General features: G+C 39.8%; 1 protein-coding gene across 10 annotated transcripts in view; it reads right to left on the reverse strand.

Moving 5' to 3' along the window:
• The window catches only part of FANCC (FA complementation group C), an 83,997-nt gene extending 78,439 nt beyond the window's left edge, over nt 1–5,558 (reverse strand). For 3 of the 10 annotated variants that reach the window (XM_080573025.1, XM_080573022.1, XM_080573016.1), the window contains exons 1-2: nt 4,792–4,843; nt 903–989 (exon numbers count right to left, since the gene is read on the reverse strand). Coding sequence is in view for 4 of the 10 variants with exons in the window: in XM_080573018.1 (XP_080429144.1) it covers nt 901–989; nt 1,093–1,150 (147 nt within the window). In the remaining 6 variants the exon portion in view is untranslated. Of the gene's footprint in view, nt 1–900; nt 990–1,092; nt 1,166–3,876; nt 4,068–4,123; nt 4,370–4,791 lie in introns of those variants that run through there. The other 7 variants (XM_080573023.1, XM_080573017.1, XM_080573024.1 and 4 more) reach the window with 7 other exon arrangements.
• Between the last annotated feature and the right edge of the window lie 11,005 nt (nt 5,559–16,563).

Genomic DNA, 16,563 nt, shown 5'->3' on the forward strand with positions numbered 1-16,563 from the left:
CACCTGTGCATACAATTACTAGGGAAATAAAGCCTAAAAAAGTTCCTGCCAGAAAAAAATCTGCCTGCAATTGGACTACACAGAAGATCCTGCAAACTGGAAGCATGCTCCCAAAATATTCATGTTCGTTTCATCATTAAAAAATAAAAATAAAAATAAAAAAAGGAAGGGGGGTACAATCTATCTAGATATCATGAAGAATGACTAGTCTTTTTTTAATTAAATTGTAAGTTAACACTAAGGGCTTCATATCCCCAACAATTATGCTTCTTCTTTAGTAGCCATGCAACTTTGCTGAATTCCAAGTTTTAACCCTGAGTTACACAACTATAAGAAAAGAAGATACAAGGCCCATACTTTTCAGCACAAGTATCTAAAAATCAGTTGAAATACTGCTTATGGTACTGACATACAGCGTTATTCATAGAGAGTATAGAATTGTCTTGGTTATGCTAAGTGAATTCTTTTTCTCCAAAATTTCTAGAAACTTTTTTTTTTTAAAGAAAAGGAACCTCTAATATTTACCCTAGTAATAAAGCATGTACTTTTCATTTTAATTCTCCAGCTCTACAGAATTAAAGTACTTTTAGATAAACATCCTAAATGTGAGGAAATGAGAGGCACAAACAGAAAACAGTGGTGAAGGGCAACATTCCACCAAAAAGTAAATGATCACACAACAAACACATAAAACATTTTCTATCCAGGCTTTACTATACATACTTTTTTTATATGCCCTCTAATGACAGTGCAGTAAGTGTTAAATAAAAGTGATACAAATTTATTCCAACATCGGTTGAGAATACTGAAATTCTGTGAAAAGCATTCACATAGTTCATACACAGTATAAGCAAGTCTGCAAATGAAAGAATGTGTTTCCCTTTGGCAAAAGAAAAACTCACCAAAAATTCTGACACTTCTCTCCCTTCTCCCTGAAATAGCCACGGAATAAAACCTGAAGAAAGATGTCTTTATGGCACTAAGTATACCTGACAGAAAAAGAAAAATGTATTCTTCAGTAGAATAAAAAAATAACTTCATGACATCCACATCAACATTTACACCTTTTTGTTGTACATTATTTTAACACACTCCCACAGACATTTGTCCCTTGAGTCCATTGACAAGGTTTCATGCTATTCACAGGCATTAAATCAGCCCATTCATTCTTTGCAAATAAGAAGAGATAAGTTTCCTCAGAAACATCTAGAGCAAAGGCTTTCCGTGACTCAGTCAAACTTGTACCACAGCAACAACCGTGAGCAGTTAGACTGGAGACACAGCACTGATATTTGAGGCACTGATTTGAGGGATTCTCAGTCAATTATTCCTGCATATTCTGTGCCTGTGTATTTGTTAATGTGCTAATAGTAGGTCCCTGTGACTTGCCAGTAAGATTTTCGTCCCACCTATTCATGAAAAACTCACAATCTAACAATGCCACCCTTGGGGTGAAATTAAAGCCATATAGGTCAGGTGTTATATGGGAAGGGAGCTCCTTATCAATTTGTGTCAGCTGATGAGAATTTTTGATGTAGAACACAGGAAAAAAGCATTAGGTAGTGGTACACCTTTTTCTTGAGCTATTCTGCTTGGACACTCATGTATACCAATTAAGTTGTATGATACAATACTTCTACTACAGTAACTGCTTGGAATATTTCAGTACTGTCACATAGTTAATCTAGATTTATAAAATAAACATGTCTAGTGAATCTGCTAGCAGGGAGGGAGGAAGGACAACCCTGCAGTTTGGCTCCAGGATTCGGATGCCTAGAAGTCTGATTCCCATTTCTGACACATTTCACATATGACACTAAAGAAGTAATTTCATTCCCCAAGGCTTGTTCTACTTCAGGAACCTGATTAGTATTGATCTGAGACTTAAATATTACTTTCTTACTCTTTTTTTTTTTTTAATCAAACTATAATTACACATCTGAGAGCATCCATTTTGATCTATTTGCGAGTTAAGAGAACTTACTGCTCTCAAAGATTCACAAAATTTCTTGTGCTGCTGTAGCCTGGTGGACTTTATCTCTCCAGATTACCATAACTGATGCTGTACAAGTTACATTTCAGCAAGTCAGATGTCTTTAGATTGCGTCCAATAATATCTGTACAATTAAGTGACTAACAAGTTTATGCAAATATAACTCAAGGCTTTTCTTACCTGCAGAATTTCTATTCAAAGTTAAAAACACATCAAAAAAAAAAAAAACAAAAAAAAACCATGTACACAGAAATTACTACATCCATATGCAAGGCCAACAGTTCAAAAAACCAGCAGAAACCTCTTGCAAAGAGGTAAAGTCTGACATCAGTCCATCCTTTACCATTACAGGTAGAGTAATGGTAACAACTCTTCAGCTCTTACCATTACAGTGTTAAAGACGCTGTAACTCAGAAATTCTTGAGTTCAAAAGGTTTAAACTATAAGTGTTAAATTAATATAGATTCCTCCATTTATGATTAATATAATACTGTGTATTTTTGTACAAGGGACAGAAATCATGACCATCATATACCGTTTTGTCATAGCCATCTAAAATCATATTCCTATAGTAAAATGCTTAAGTAAAAGTCCCAACGATGCACAACTAGTCTTACTGATTTTTAAATACTTTTGCAATACCCATGAAGTTATTGGCTCTCACTAAAGAGAAAATATTTAACATATTCTACATTCCTATAATGTAAAAAGTGGATTCAATATTTGGTCCTAAAATGTTCTCAGCAATTGGTGGGATGTGCCACCAAATTTCAGTACAGAAAGGATTTTTTTTTATTCCAAAGTTACATAAAAGAAAATAATAAGAAGAAAAGATTTTTAATGAATGTTACCATTGTATTCAATTTAGCAACATTAACAGCAGCAATTTATAACATTTACCAGAAAAACAGAGATGGGAATAACCAATTTAGTGAAAGTTATATTGTTTAATTAGAGATTTTACATGAGTTATAACAGGTGCTGTACCATTTATACATGCAATAAGATTTTTATGGCCTGGCATACTTCTACCCATTTTTCAGATCAGGTTGGTATGAAACATATTGTACTCATACCAAAAAAGTCTGATAAAATGAAGGCTGAATATTTTTATTTGGGATTAGTCTCACACAATATATGAATTTTCCTGCTCACACAATATATGAATTTTCCTGTAAACATCCAAATCAGCCCTATGTTTTAGAGGACATGTATTGAGTCTCTATGAAAGGACTGTAACATTTTCTGACCGATTGTTTCAGGAAACAATTGTTTCACCCACCACAAGATCCTTCACCCATCTTTTAGAAGACATCTTTGTCAAAAACAACACCTTTCCAACTCTAGGTCAGTATACGGAAACACGCATCTTAGAGGCAAAGAAACAAAAGAGATTTAAGAGATGGTTTTAGAGTACACAGTGTACAAAGCCGCCCCATTAACAGGAGAGTAACTGTGTCTAGTACTTTCTAAGAGGGTATCCTTTCTGGAAGGTGATGTTAATCACCTTCAAAAAACCTAACACATGGTGTCCCCTCTGGCACTTTGACCCAGCAAAGGCAGTATCCTACGGTTGACTTGACATGCGCTGGATCCAGCTGGCCCATCCATTCGCATGTGAGGGCTAGTGGTAAACAAAATATGGAACAACAGAGTTGTACCCATCTCAGTCTCTGTTTCACCCTGCATCCAATCTCTAGAAAATATATGGGAATAGAATTGCTTTCAAGAGTTCCGTGCTGCTTTCAAACTTGGTTAAAACTGGTTAACAAGTTCAATTCTTAGTTGCCAAAGGCAGGATGGTGCAGAATCACGTAGACCTCATGCCCTCAGGAAACTAAGAACAAAACGCAGAGAAATGGTTATCAAAACTCGATCCGTGCCTGCAAGCAAAAAGATAACCTCCAGTATCAGTTCCCGACTCATACTCTCCCACTGCCTTATTCTCGAAAGACAAGCCCCCAGCGGGGGGCAAGCCCAGCAGCAGAGCCTGCGCTGCCCCTGCACGCCAGCCGCTAGAGGACAACCCGCACAAAGGCTCGGCGGGCCTGCTTCCTTCCGAGGGAGGGCGGCAGCGAACGAACAGAGGCACGGGGCGGAGGGTCGTGCGTCGGGGGGGGGAAAACATAACCGGCCGGGAAGGCTTTCCAGCCGCGCCAGGGTTCAACAGGCAGAGGGTGTTCGCAGGCCTGTCAGCAGCTCACGATACGATCTGATCGCTATCTCGAATCCCGCTGGGAAACAGAAGGATGAGTTCTGCGCGGCAATTTTTCGAGCTTGGACAAAGGGGACAGGAACGCAAGCAGAGGTGACGCACCTCACAACCACCGTAAGGGGGAAAGGAGACTGGGCGATGTTTGGTTTTGTGGCGGCAGTCTGAAGAGGTTTTTTTTGTAATAGGAAAAAAGGATTTTCGACTTTAAAAAGGCTTCGAATCTTTATTATAATCGCAAACTAGGAAAAAAAAATCCAAATTGCCCAGACTCTCCTGGCTTTTGAAGGCCTGCCGCTGGAGCCACGCAGTGCCCACACACGGCACAGACGGGACCAAGGGCAGCGCCCCGCGACGTGACGTAACGCGACACGACATGACGTGATGTGCCGCGACATGACGTAACGCGACACGACATGACGTGACCCCCCCCCCCCCGCACAGCCCATCTCCCCTCCCTCAGGGGGACCCCTGCTCCCCCTTCCCCTGCCCCCCCCCACCCGCGATCGCGCATGCGCGCTTCCCCCGACCCCCGCCGCCCCCCACGCCGTGCCCGCCGCGGCCCCGCCCCCTCCCCGCGCCTTACCGCGCGGCCCGGCTCGCGCCGCCGGTTTGGAATTTTCGCGCGCTCCGCCGGCGGTGGCCCCGCCCCCTCCCTCCCCCTCATACACACACACTGACAGCGCCGTGCGCGTGCGCGGGAGCCGTTGGGCGGCCGTTAACGGTTACTGGCGGGAGGCCGGGCGCCCGGCCCGTCCCCAGAGCCGGATACGTGAACGGGGGCGGGAGGGGGGACGCGGGCATGCGGCCTGTGTGCGCGGCCCCGACGGGGGGTGACAGTGGCGGGGCGCTTGGCTCCGTGACGGGAAAACGTTTTTCCTCGCCCCTGGGGTTGTTTTCCACAAGCAAGTAGCGTGGGTACAGAAGTACAGTAGGGTGAGGAACTTTGGGTTGAATAAACTTCAAATTTGAAGAAAAAGTAAGATTTCTGTGGCTGGAATTTGTTCTGGTGGTAAAACGAGAAATACACACTCCTAAACTTGCCCTCAACTTGTTAAAAAGTGTCCGAGTAGTAAATAAGCTGCAAACACCCACGTTTTGTCATTTAACCTCTCCGTCTGTTCCTGAAGGAAATCCTGCTGAAAATAACAGCACTATACGGTTCGGCTATTTAGAGCAGTTTTGTTCATCGCCCCGTCCCACTTCCACTCTGACTTTTATTCACCTTCTCGCCATTCTTCCTCTCACCAGCTCGTCTTCATCCTTGCACTTTTTCCACTCCTGACCGTTTTAACCTCCAGATTCAACACTTGAGATGAAGAGCTGGTGAGAAACAGCTACAGTCTTTCTCCCTTTTTTTTTTTCTTTTCTTTTTCCTTTCCCTACCAACATCACTAGTCTGAATTTACAGGCTAATTCGTATTAGATATTCAAGAGGATTTGTCCTGCATAAATACAGGACCACTGCTGCTAAGTTGTTTTTCTCTTTGCAGTTTTCACCCATTTTAGCTGATGTCCTTAATCTCATTCAGCTTTCATAGTCTTCTGTTCAAATTTTGTGCAGTGTGTCATCTTTTCCAATCACCAGTGCTTTCAACTTTCTGTAAAATGAGACACAACCCCGTTCCGTACAAAGGCAAATTCAGCCTACCCTGTGCAGTAATATCTCCATGAGTCCTACGTTACTTTCTTTTCATTTTGTCTTATCGAATCACCAACACCTGATGAATTAAAAGGCTCGGCTGTGGAAGTTCCAAAGTACTTTTTTGGGAAACAGCAATTGCTCGTCAGGCAATCCACCAAGACAAACTGGCTGGGATGTTTCCCACACATCCAGCACATCTGCACAGCACAGCTCGGAGCTTTGGGTGTGACGCCCATATTCACACTGTGAGTCCAGTTCATAACTCATGCAAGTCTTCAATCATTCTGCTCCTTCCCTTTCTTGTCAAGTGAAAACACGGGAGAATTTATATTTGTTTTCTACCATCAATTGTGTTAACACTTCCTTAGATGTCAAGATTATTAATTATTTCATTGCTGAAACGTGTAACTGTTCTGGTGCAGTGAAATAAACTTGACTGCAAAAAGTTCGATTTTTCATGGTTCTGACTGGGTACGTTCCATAGCTGTCCAAAGTCTATTTCTATCCTGTAGTCACAGAGTAGCAAAAAGCTGCCTTAGTTAATCAGCTTGATATTTATACCACCAACAGAGCCAATTTTCTCTTTTCTATGCAAGAATCCTCATACCCGTTCTCATGCACACCCAAACATATGGCCAAAAATCATTGTAATATACCAGAAGCTGCTAAAAATAAATCCATGATTTAAAAAAAAAAAGGGCAAAAAAAAAGGCGCTAAGAAGTTACAGGCAGCGGTATAACATATGTATAAAAATAGGAGTAAATATCATAGCAAAGATGAAAGCAAATGACTTATATGCATAAATTCCAATAGGTGGAAAGAATACTTGGCACTTACCTTCAAATGACCCTTATTTTAAATACTCAAAAAATAATTGGCATTGATTTGAATAATGAATTAGGTAGTACAAATCAAGTGAATGCCAAGACAAATGTTATGTTACTTCAGACATTCTGTGTGCAGCTTGCCACTATCCTACCTTTAATACGTGCAAAACATCTGAATGTTTAAAAATATTATTAGGACCATTTCTCATAGCCTTGTCCTTTAATAGCAGGCAGTACTAAGCATACAGCTAACCCAGCCATCTAGTTTCGAAGAGGGAATTACTAAGAGTAAATCTTTGAAACTTCCAGAAATTATATGAAACTGATAAAAGTCACCAGAAATAGTACTGCTAGAAATAAAAATGCCATGACTTCAAGATCTGAACAGGAAGGGGAGGATATTCCAAACACGGGAGAGCTGCTGGCTGCTCCTATACAGCCGCAGCAATCTTGTCTTTCCTCGGGTACATTGCAAAAGCCCCTCATTAAGCTGAGCACTTTGATGAGATAGAGCAGATACCACACTTCGGTTAAGGGCAAAATGTCACCATTTGTCTTTTGGCCGGTATTAATTTGGTAGGAAAGAATCCCCTGTTGGGAGACAAGAAAGAAATACATCTTTGACAGGTGTTGGAAAACAAAACAAAACAAAACAAAACAAAACAAAAAGCCCCACAGCTGTTTGAAGCTGCTCAGAGGCTTGGAATGTTAGAATAAATACTGGGGGAGATAGATTAATGGGACACACTGCAGGTGAGACACTCAGAAGGTGTGTGGTAAGTATAATTTATCAGTGTGCATCAGTGTGTATACAATATGTTTCGTACACGTTATGGTCATGAGCTAAAGAACATGTGCTGCTTGAAGGACTGGAAGAGCTTCTGCCTATGGGAAGTCACAGTACCAAGCAAAATGCCCTCAGGCACTGTACCTGAAGTAAACATGCTAAGTATCTTCAGGTAAGACCACGTTTAGTTCAAAATGGTTGTTTTGAACAAGACAACAAGGAGTTAGCATATCCACTGAATATGTATTGTTGTCCGTTATGGACTGACCTGGACCTGCCTGAGTATTAGCCTGGCAAGCATAGTGTCAAAAACAGTCAAAAGGCGTCCTTTCCTTCCAGAGAAGACCACAGTGTGTAACACACATACACATAATTGTTTTAAATGCCTATCTATGTTTAGAATCATAGAATAACCTGAGTTGCAAGGGACCCAAAAGGATCATCGAGTCCAACTCCTGCCTCCACACAGGACCCTCCAAAAATCAGACTTTATCTCTGAGAGCATTGTCCAAACGCTTCCTGAACTCCGGCAGGCTCGGTGCTGTGACCATGGCCCTGGGGAGCCTGTCACAGTGCCCGACCCCCCTCCGGGTGCAGAACCTTTCCCTAACACCCAGCCCGACCCTCCCCTGTCCCAGCTCCATGCCATTACGTATACACATACAGCACAAACCCTATCAACTCTTTAGCTGGGGAGCCTCTGCAAGGTTCTGAAAAATTGGCCTTGAATACGCCAATGGTATTTTATGCTCCTTAAACTGGGCCTTAGGAGTTCTCTTAGTATCTATTTAAGCGATGCCCTTGCTGTTTCCCAGTCTTGTGTAAAACGTATGTTCACAAGAACAAAATTTGGAAATTATGCCATGTATTGATCATTTAGCTAATCTTGACACTGTCAAGACTGTCGTAATTTGTCTCATTGCATATCTTTTCAATATGTGCATTTTCAATATGCACATTGCTTCACCAAGCTGAAGTATTTAGCTTGGTGATTGATTATGTTTCTGTCTTTATAAACTTCCTCGTGGATTCATATCCTGAGAATAATTCCTATCCCTGTACCTATCTGCACTCTCAGCAGGTGCTGTAGAGAAAAACATGAGTGAAGTCAGTCATTCCCAAGACACCGAGAAAGCAGCAAGACATAAAAATCTTCCATGACATCCCGCTGTTGTTGTGGAAAGGGCAAACACTTGATGAATACTGAGCCATTTCCGAAGTTTGGTCCCCAGGAACTAAGTGCGGCGCATAGAAGCCGAGAGCTTACTCATTTCTGTGATATTCCCTGTTGATACGCCGAAATGTTTCTGGGACGTATTCGGAAGGAGCATAAAATACTTGCTGCAGAATGGAAAGTTAATGACTGAGCCTTGACCTGTTGTCTCAGTGACAGCTGTTACCAATATGAAATACTTCAGTGAGAACTTCAGTTTCATGTATGGGACTATATTCCTTCTTGCTGTACATAAAATATACAGGCGAGGTGTTTACACATCCTAGAACCTGAAAAGTTTTAGCAAAATTTAAGATAGTAAAAAGGGAAACACCAGTTTTATCGCCACCAAGCAGGAGTCAAAATAACAAATCAACAAAATGTGATAAAGATCATGCTTGAACCAATTTACAGAGATTTGGAGGTGTGGGAAACTGCCTGTTCAGAATCAAAATGCAGCTACAAAACTTTATATTCTCTCGTGACTTACATCATTATTCAAACTCGTGTCAAGTTATGAAGCATTAAATCTTAGAAAATGAAGTTACCAGCATAATTAAAAGTACATCAGTGAACTCTAAAACTTCACCCACTGAAAATCTTTAGTATATTTTTCTTTTGCAAACTTGATTATTAAAAATGAGATTATCAAATTAAGAAATTACATTTCAGTGAATTATTTTTTCTTCACAATTTAAATGCATGCACAAGAAAGCTGAGCTCTGCCTGAAAATAAAATTTCAGACAAGCCCACAGAACTGTAAAGCGTTACAAGGGAAACAGTTTGTAAGTTCTTATTCCGTTAAACACAAGAAGTTTGAAATAAAACAAAAAGCAAAATTCACTCACGTGAAAGGTACACCTCAAATTTTCATAACATGATAGAAATCACTAACTGAGATAAAAGCAAAATATTGCCCTATATTTCCCTGCTAAACGAAAAATTCAGCAAAACAAATTGTCTTTTCATCTGTAAGTCTTTCCATCAAAAATCACCAAAATCACCATTAAAAACCAAAGAAATCCAAAGTGCAAGGAATGCAAAAAATAAAATAAAATAAAATAAAATAAAATAAAATAAAAATAAAATAAAATAAAATAAAAATAAAATATAAAATAAAATAAAAATAAAAATAAAATATAAAATAAAATAAAATAAAATAAAATAAAATAAAATAAAATAAAATAAAATAAAATAAAATAAAATAAAATAAAATAAAATAAAATAAAATAAAATAAAATAAAATAAAATAAAATAAATAAAATAAAATATGCAGGAAAAGAAGACTGGATGGAGAGACAGTAAGAAGATATATCTCTCAGGCTTAACCCATTCTCATACAGTCATCTTCAGCTAATCAGTTTAGTAAATTGCCTCCGTGGTCTGCATTTTTCAGCATTTGCTGAATGTTGTATGTGATCCTTTGCTCACAGTCAGATAGGCCAGTTCGCTAGCCTAACCTTCATGACTTTGGGAATTATGTGTTTCCTCAGCGTAGCAGATCCCTGCCTCACAAAAACAGTCCCCAAGCAGGGATTATTTTAAAAATGGAAAAGGTTTTCATTTACTGAGTATTAAAGTAACTACCAAAATAGTATAGCAACTCTGTAGAACTGCATTCATCGTGTTGTTGGTCAAAACAAGGTTGAAACAATACAGGTCTGCGGCCAAAAAACAAGAACTGCAATTTGTGGATTGCTTGCTTTGCCCCCATGTTTTCTATATGTTAACTGAAACCTCATATTTCTCATTCCTTCGTTTAGTTTATTGGACACTACAATATGGTGCTTCTTTGACCTCCCAAAGGAAATATAACTCCAATATTCCAGTGCCTTCACTGCTTCTTTAAACAGTTTGTCATCCACACTCCTTTGCCTGCAATATTCATAGTTGCAAATCTCTGGAATGCACTCTTTCATAAATCTCCTCTCAGTTGTTTTAGCAATCCTTCTTCCTTTATTGGTATTAACCTTTCTTTAACCTTGTCTATCTTCAGATTTAGTCCTTTCCTTATGACATCCCAGACAAAATATCAATTTGTTTCCTATCATTCTCTCATTAAAACAGTGTTCCTTTGTTTCCTTAATTTCCTCGCCGCCTTAACTGAGTATTTACATTGGATCACTTTAAAATATTCTATAATCTAATATGGTGAATCTGATTCACAACTGATAATAATTTACATGCATATAATGCATACAGTTAAAACGGCTTTACACAGCTTCATGCAGGCCCGTAAAGCCCAGTTTAAAGTCATTGATTCAGATATCTCTACAAAGGAAAGATGGGTATACAAATACATAATATGTAATAAAATAACAAAGGCAGAAAAAAAAATGTATTGTGATACAGTTGAGTATGTGTATCACTAAATCACAAATCAATAAATTCAACATTAGTTGTGTTGAATTATCCCAGATCTGAGTGGGAACTCAGATTAAGAACTAAGGCTAAGATCACATATAAAATAAATCTAAGAGTATTACAAAATACAAAGTAAGAGAGAAAAATCTTGTAAGGCTGTTCATGAAATAACCACAGGATTAAAATACAGAGTTGGTTGCTCCATACAGAATTTTATGAATTTTGGAAATAGCTGCTTGTTTCCTGTTTCTCTCGTCACCCACAATGTCACACCCTTTATTTTCTCTTGGTGGTGACCCTGGAAGCTTGCTCAAGAGCTTTAACCCAGCCTTAGAATTTAACTATGCATTGCCTTACAGTCGTGTACTTTCATTCCATAGGGCATATATGAACTCTAAGAACATCTACAGCGTTGCTAGAAGCTCTTTTGTATTTAATCTTGTAAAACAATTTTTTGTCATGAAATAACATGATATCAGATAAGGATACCAAGCTGAATTCCCTCACCACTAGGCTGTACAACAAGGGGCTCATGGGGACCTGAAGGTCGTGTAAGCAACCATAATTCTTGCCCACAAAGCTCTTATCAGAAATCCACTAGTCTGGGCAGAGCATTCAATAAAGACATTGTGGACGAAGTCCAATATATTAAGCTGTGAGATGTCCATACTCCAGGTGCTCCTCTGTTCTCTGGTGTCGGGCTGCCCAGCCGTGAAGGCAGGGGTGTACAAGGGAGCCTTTCAGCTACCGGCACCTGAGCTAGCGTAAGCCGCAGAGCCTGCAGTGACCGATAATGCTAGCATAAGCAATTCTGCACCCATGAATAACAGCTCAGAGCTACTTACCCATGGGCTACTACTGCAGACAGGTAACCTAGATTGCTATACTGGTGGCCTGATCCACGATGCTAATTTCTTTTCTCCTCAGCTAGTTTGTACAGATGAAAATGGAAAAATAATTAGTATTACCAATCCTAAAATGTAAGCATTTAGAAATACTATTTATTCTCTATTTCCTAAATATCAAAAGTCCTCTTACTTTCTCATTAACAAGGCTCTTACTTCAGGTATTCAGATTGTACAAATTGACTGAAGAGACAACTAGATTTGGAGTAACTCCAGAAATAGGTGGTATTTGACTGTAAGAGAACAGTGGTAGTAATCTTTTCACCCATGATCTCCACCTATGCCTGAAAGTAAAATCCATCCAGACTGACCTTACCGAAAAGCTGAAGACCTAAGCATCCATTTCTGTCCTATCTAGAAAAGTTACCCTCTCTCACTGAAGCCACAGTGCCTTGCATACCATAGGGCAATAAAACCATATTCAAAATAAATCTATTGGGCAATGAATTTTGTGAAGAGTGCACTGGAAGAACAATGAGTCTTCTGGCTGGCTAAAGACATTTACTTCCTTCCTCCAAGTGGCAATTTTTCCCCATCTGTTAAATGAGGATAGTGATACTGGCATTGTAAGATAATCTAGGAACAAGGGCTAAGGAACGTGATGTAAAAAATCATTCCAAGCATTATTGTAGAGTCAAAAAGATAGCTGAAAGATAGCCAGGAAGCCTGGTTCCTCAGAGTCATCGTTAACTGGCTTTATGATTTCTAGGAAGACATTAACCTTCAGCTTTCTCATGTGCTAACTAAACGCCACAAGGCCATAGTTAAAAGTAAAAAATTCAAACTATCAGTAGGAACTTACAGGGGGAGGCATCCAGGATGCAAAAAAGGCTGCTGAAAAGGCGGTTTCCAGTGAGTATAGTTACTGGAAACATACAGGATACATGTTTTAAATGCGGTAGTATGTAGCTGTACATTATAGCATAGGAAAGGCTGCAAACAAGTAACTAAGTTAAGGAGACATCATCTGTCGTTAGTGGTTCCAAATTCCTCACTATTCAAAACGAATGTAGGGGATGCAGCATTGCTCGTCACCTCCCAGAAATCCACTCCAGGCTTCAGGGGTGCAAGCCAAGCTGCTGACGGGAGCAGGTGGCCAAAAGGACCAAGGGCTTGACCCCCATCTGGATTTTTTCTCTGGCTGCAACAGAGAGGAGCAAAAACTCGGTGGGATGTGGCACCTCTGTTGTCAGCGGAGCCCTTGAGCTGACGCTGCCATCTGGGTGATTCACGCTTCACCAGGCACGCTCTTCAGAGGGGGCTGCTCTGTACCCCTGAGAGAAATTACAAATGGAGCATGATCAAACCATGCTCTGGGTCGTGCCGATGCACTAACATGCATGGGAAAGGCATGCGACAACTGGTCTGTAACTGGGAAATGGTGTGATAAGCATTTATCATGTAATAAGTTAATTCTAACTAAGAAACAGCAGGGAGAAAATACAAGAAGTAAGTTCTTTTAAGAAAGTCTGTGAGCACTGAAGAAAAGGTTTTAAAATGTCATTTTGGTAGCTTTAACAGCACACAACTTAGAATTATAGAAGAATCTATATTCAGGAAACTTGTAACTATATAAGATCTAGAAAAGTCATTCTAGGCCAGTTACAAACAATGATATAATTGAAAAGATCGCAACTGTGCTACATTGTCCATAAGAACAACACCATTTTTTCTGTCAGCTGGGTTTGAAGTTATGTACAAGTGATATCTCAGGCAGCTTTGTGCTCATCATCAGTTTTTCTTCATATTCACATGATAAAATTCCTGAGCCTGCATGTGCCAAAACTCATTTCTCATATTAAGTTTAGGACTGTTGCAGTATTACAATTTTAAAAGAGGCTGGTCTAATGGTGGCTCTTTAGGAGTTTGCTTCAGGCTCCAGAAACTCTGTTCTTCTGCACAGCACAGCTGCATGCCCAGCAAAACCTGTACAGCCTTTGCTGGTAGCCTGGCAAAGCAGTTGGTCCTGTGCTTCACACCAGGCACACCATTCCCGCACGTGAGAGCGCAGATGATATGCATGACACCCAATGCAGGCCTACCTGGCTTTCCAGCATCAGGGTGAAATTTCTCAGCACCTCACTAAACCTTGTGGTTGAGTGGAAAATGATGGCCTGAGTCTTTGACCACGTTGCTGGCATAGAGCAAGCCAGAAAATCTGGCTTTCAGCCCCCTGATTCCTCTGCTTTATCGGTCACTGGGTCTGTCTCTTCATCCTTCTGGTTATTAATGTCTCTGCATTAATGTTGCTGATGACAGGGAAGAAATTAGACTTACTTGGTCCAGCTTAGCCTGTTCAGCAATGAGATGTTCCCTCCTAAATCCCCTGCAGCACGCAGACATTGCAAGTAACGCTATGCTTCCTTAGATGTAGTACCCATATCATAAGACTTAACTGCTTACTAGTTACATGAGCATATATATTTTTTTTTTCTCCATGTAGAAGCTCTGGTGGGAGATGTTTGAAGACTTCTGACTTATTTCCCCAGGGGATAGGTAAATGTCCATTAAATTCAGATCCTCTTAACCAAAAGCCAGGGGTAGAAGAAGGTAATGCTTCTCTAGCCTATAGCCAGAATCAGCCGTGGCTGGCAGTCAGACAACCCTAAGGATGTCTAATTTCTCAGAGACTTACTGCGAAAATGAATCTTCTTAGTCCTGTCTATTAACAAAACAAGCTATTTTCCCAGCAACAAAAATCACCTTGGCTTACTTTTTTTTTTTTTTTTTTTTTTTTTTTCAGAACCCTCAGCTTGTAAATACTTTGGAGTATTTTGTGAAGGAAGGTACTATGTGCATTTAACAATAATTATGTTTTCTCTGCTAACAGCTATTTAGAGTCCAGGTTGACTTGCAGTTAACCAGTAACAATCAAGGAACAGAGCATTTCCTAAGAATTAATGACTGACTGGGCAGCGTTTAAAGCCTGAGGTACAGCCAAAGGCTATTAACTCCAGCTGGTCATTAAAAATCCTTCGGAAATACCTTGCTCTAAGGTCAGTATTACTGTTAAAACAAATGTAGGCAGATGGATTTATTTCATGGATTGCATTTTCAGTTGGTATGCAGAGGGCTTTTCTGGAGAATTTACACCTTCGTAACATTAACCAGCCAATTACTTGAGTCACCTCTCAGCATTCCAGTCTTCATACACTTTTAATTATACTTATTATGAAGAATGGAAGCAGAGCACTCTGACTTTTCAGATCAGTTTATATGATTATCATTTCAGATCTCTTAGCAGACATGGGATGTTTTTTGCCTCCCAAGCAAACAAACAAAAACATTGCAATGTACATACATTTGCCAAGAAGTAAGGACTCCATCTTCTTCTCCTCATTATCTAATGTGTTTGCACAAAGACATGATCATTCAGAATACCAGCTGGCCAACAAGCCGAAATGAAAATTTAACAGAGGCAGGATTTTATAGGCTTTAACAAGGGCCTATAAATAATAAATAATTCCATTTAAAACATCTTCTGGGGAGACAATGTAGTAGCAGAAAAGAATTCAAGAAAATACATTTGGAATTGATTTGCTGGAACAGAAAAGGAGCATTCAGTGGAAGTATTCCTGCTCATAAGTGGAGATGGGAACTGCACAGTTTTGAATAAAAGAGAAATTGATTTAAGCACTACAAACTACTGAATAATTCTTGGGTCTTATGTTCCTAACAAATCAGTTATCTTTCAGGATAGCCATCCACACATGGCTTTTTACTTTTGTAATATTCTGATTCGAAGGAAGAAAGAAACAACAGTAAAAACATAAAAACATTGCTGAAATATTGCTACTGCTGGGGGACAGGAGGAGGAGAAGAAATTCTGGAAGTTTCGTAGGAAAAAACCAAACCAAACCAAACCTGTTTTATGCATTTGTACTGTGATACCACAAAGAAGTCCTGGTACAGATAAGGCTTTCAATCTTCCATATCGCCAATTGTATAACATTTGAGTCTGTAATCTCACTGATGATTTTCAGACTAAAAGTTAGACTACTTACCTGGAGCTTCCAAGTTTGGCCAGTGCATAAAGTTAATTCCGTTTTTGTCATATAAAAGCCTGCTATTTCACCAAAATTTCACTCCCTGAATGATTACCATTTCAGAGAGGTGGCAGGGCTCCGAGCTTTGGGCTTCGACTTCAGCACTTAATAGTAAGATGAAAGTGAGTATCAACAGATCCCCTGGTAGCTGTTGTTGGAATCACTGTCAGTAAACAGGGCAGTTCTCAAAGCTAGTCCTCCTGCTGGGCAAACAATGTTTCAACTGTGAAAATAATTATTATTTTCTTACAGCGCTCAGAGCTGCAGAGCACAAGATAATTCCAGCAGTTCCGTCAGTGTCCTCTTGTGCTAAAAATCTCATGTCTAGTGAAATACTCTTACAACTGTTTGCCTTTTCTCTATACACACATACACCCCAATACCCTTTCCATCCTATTTTGATATTATTTCCACTGACATAAAGGTTTCTTCTATTTCCAGCTCAAAAACTTTTCACCGTCCCAGCAATGTGCATGTATGTTATCTGAAGGCTTCTGAATCTCTCAAACCGAGCCTCTATTGAGGTTGGTAGGATTCAGAGCGAGTCCTAAGGCACAAATCCTGTAAAC

The sequence above is a fragment of the Anser brachyrhynchus genome (assembly GCF_964034855.1).
Source record: "Anser brachyrhynchus genome assembly, chromosome: Z".
In the NCBI taxonomy this organism is placed as follows: Eukaryota; Metazoa; Chordata; class Aves; order Anseriformes; family Anatidae; genus Anser; species Anser brachyrhynchus.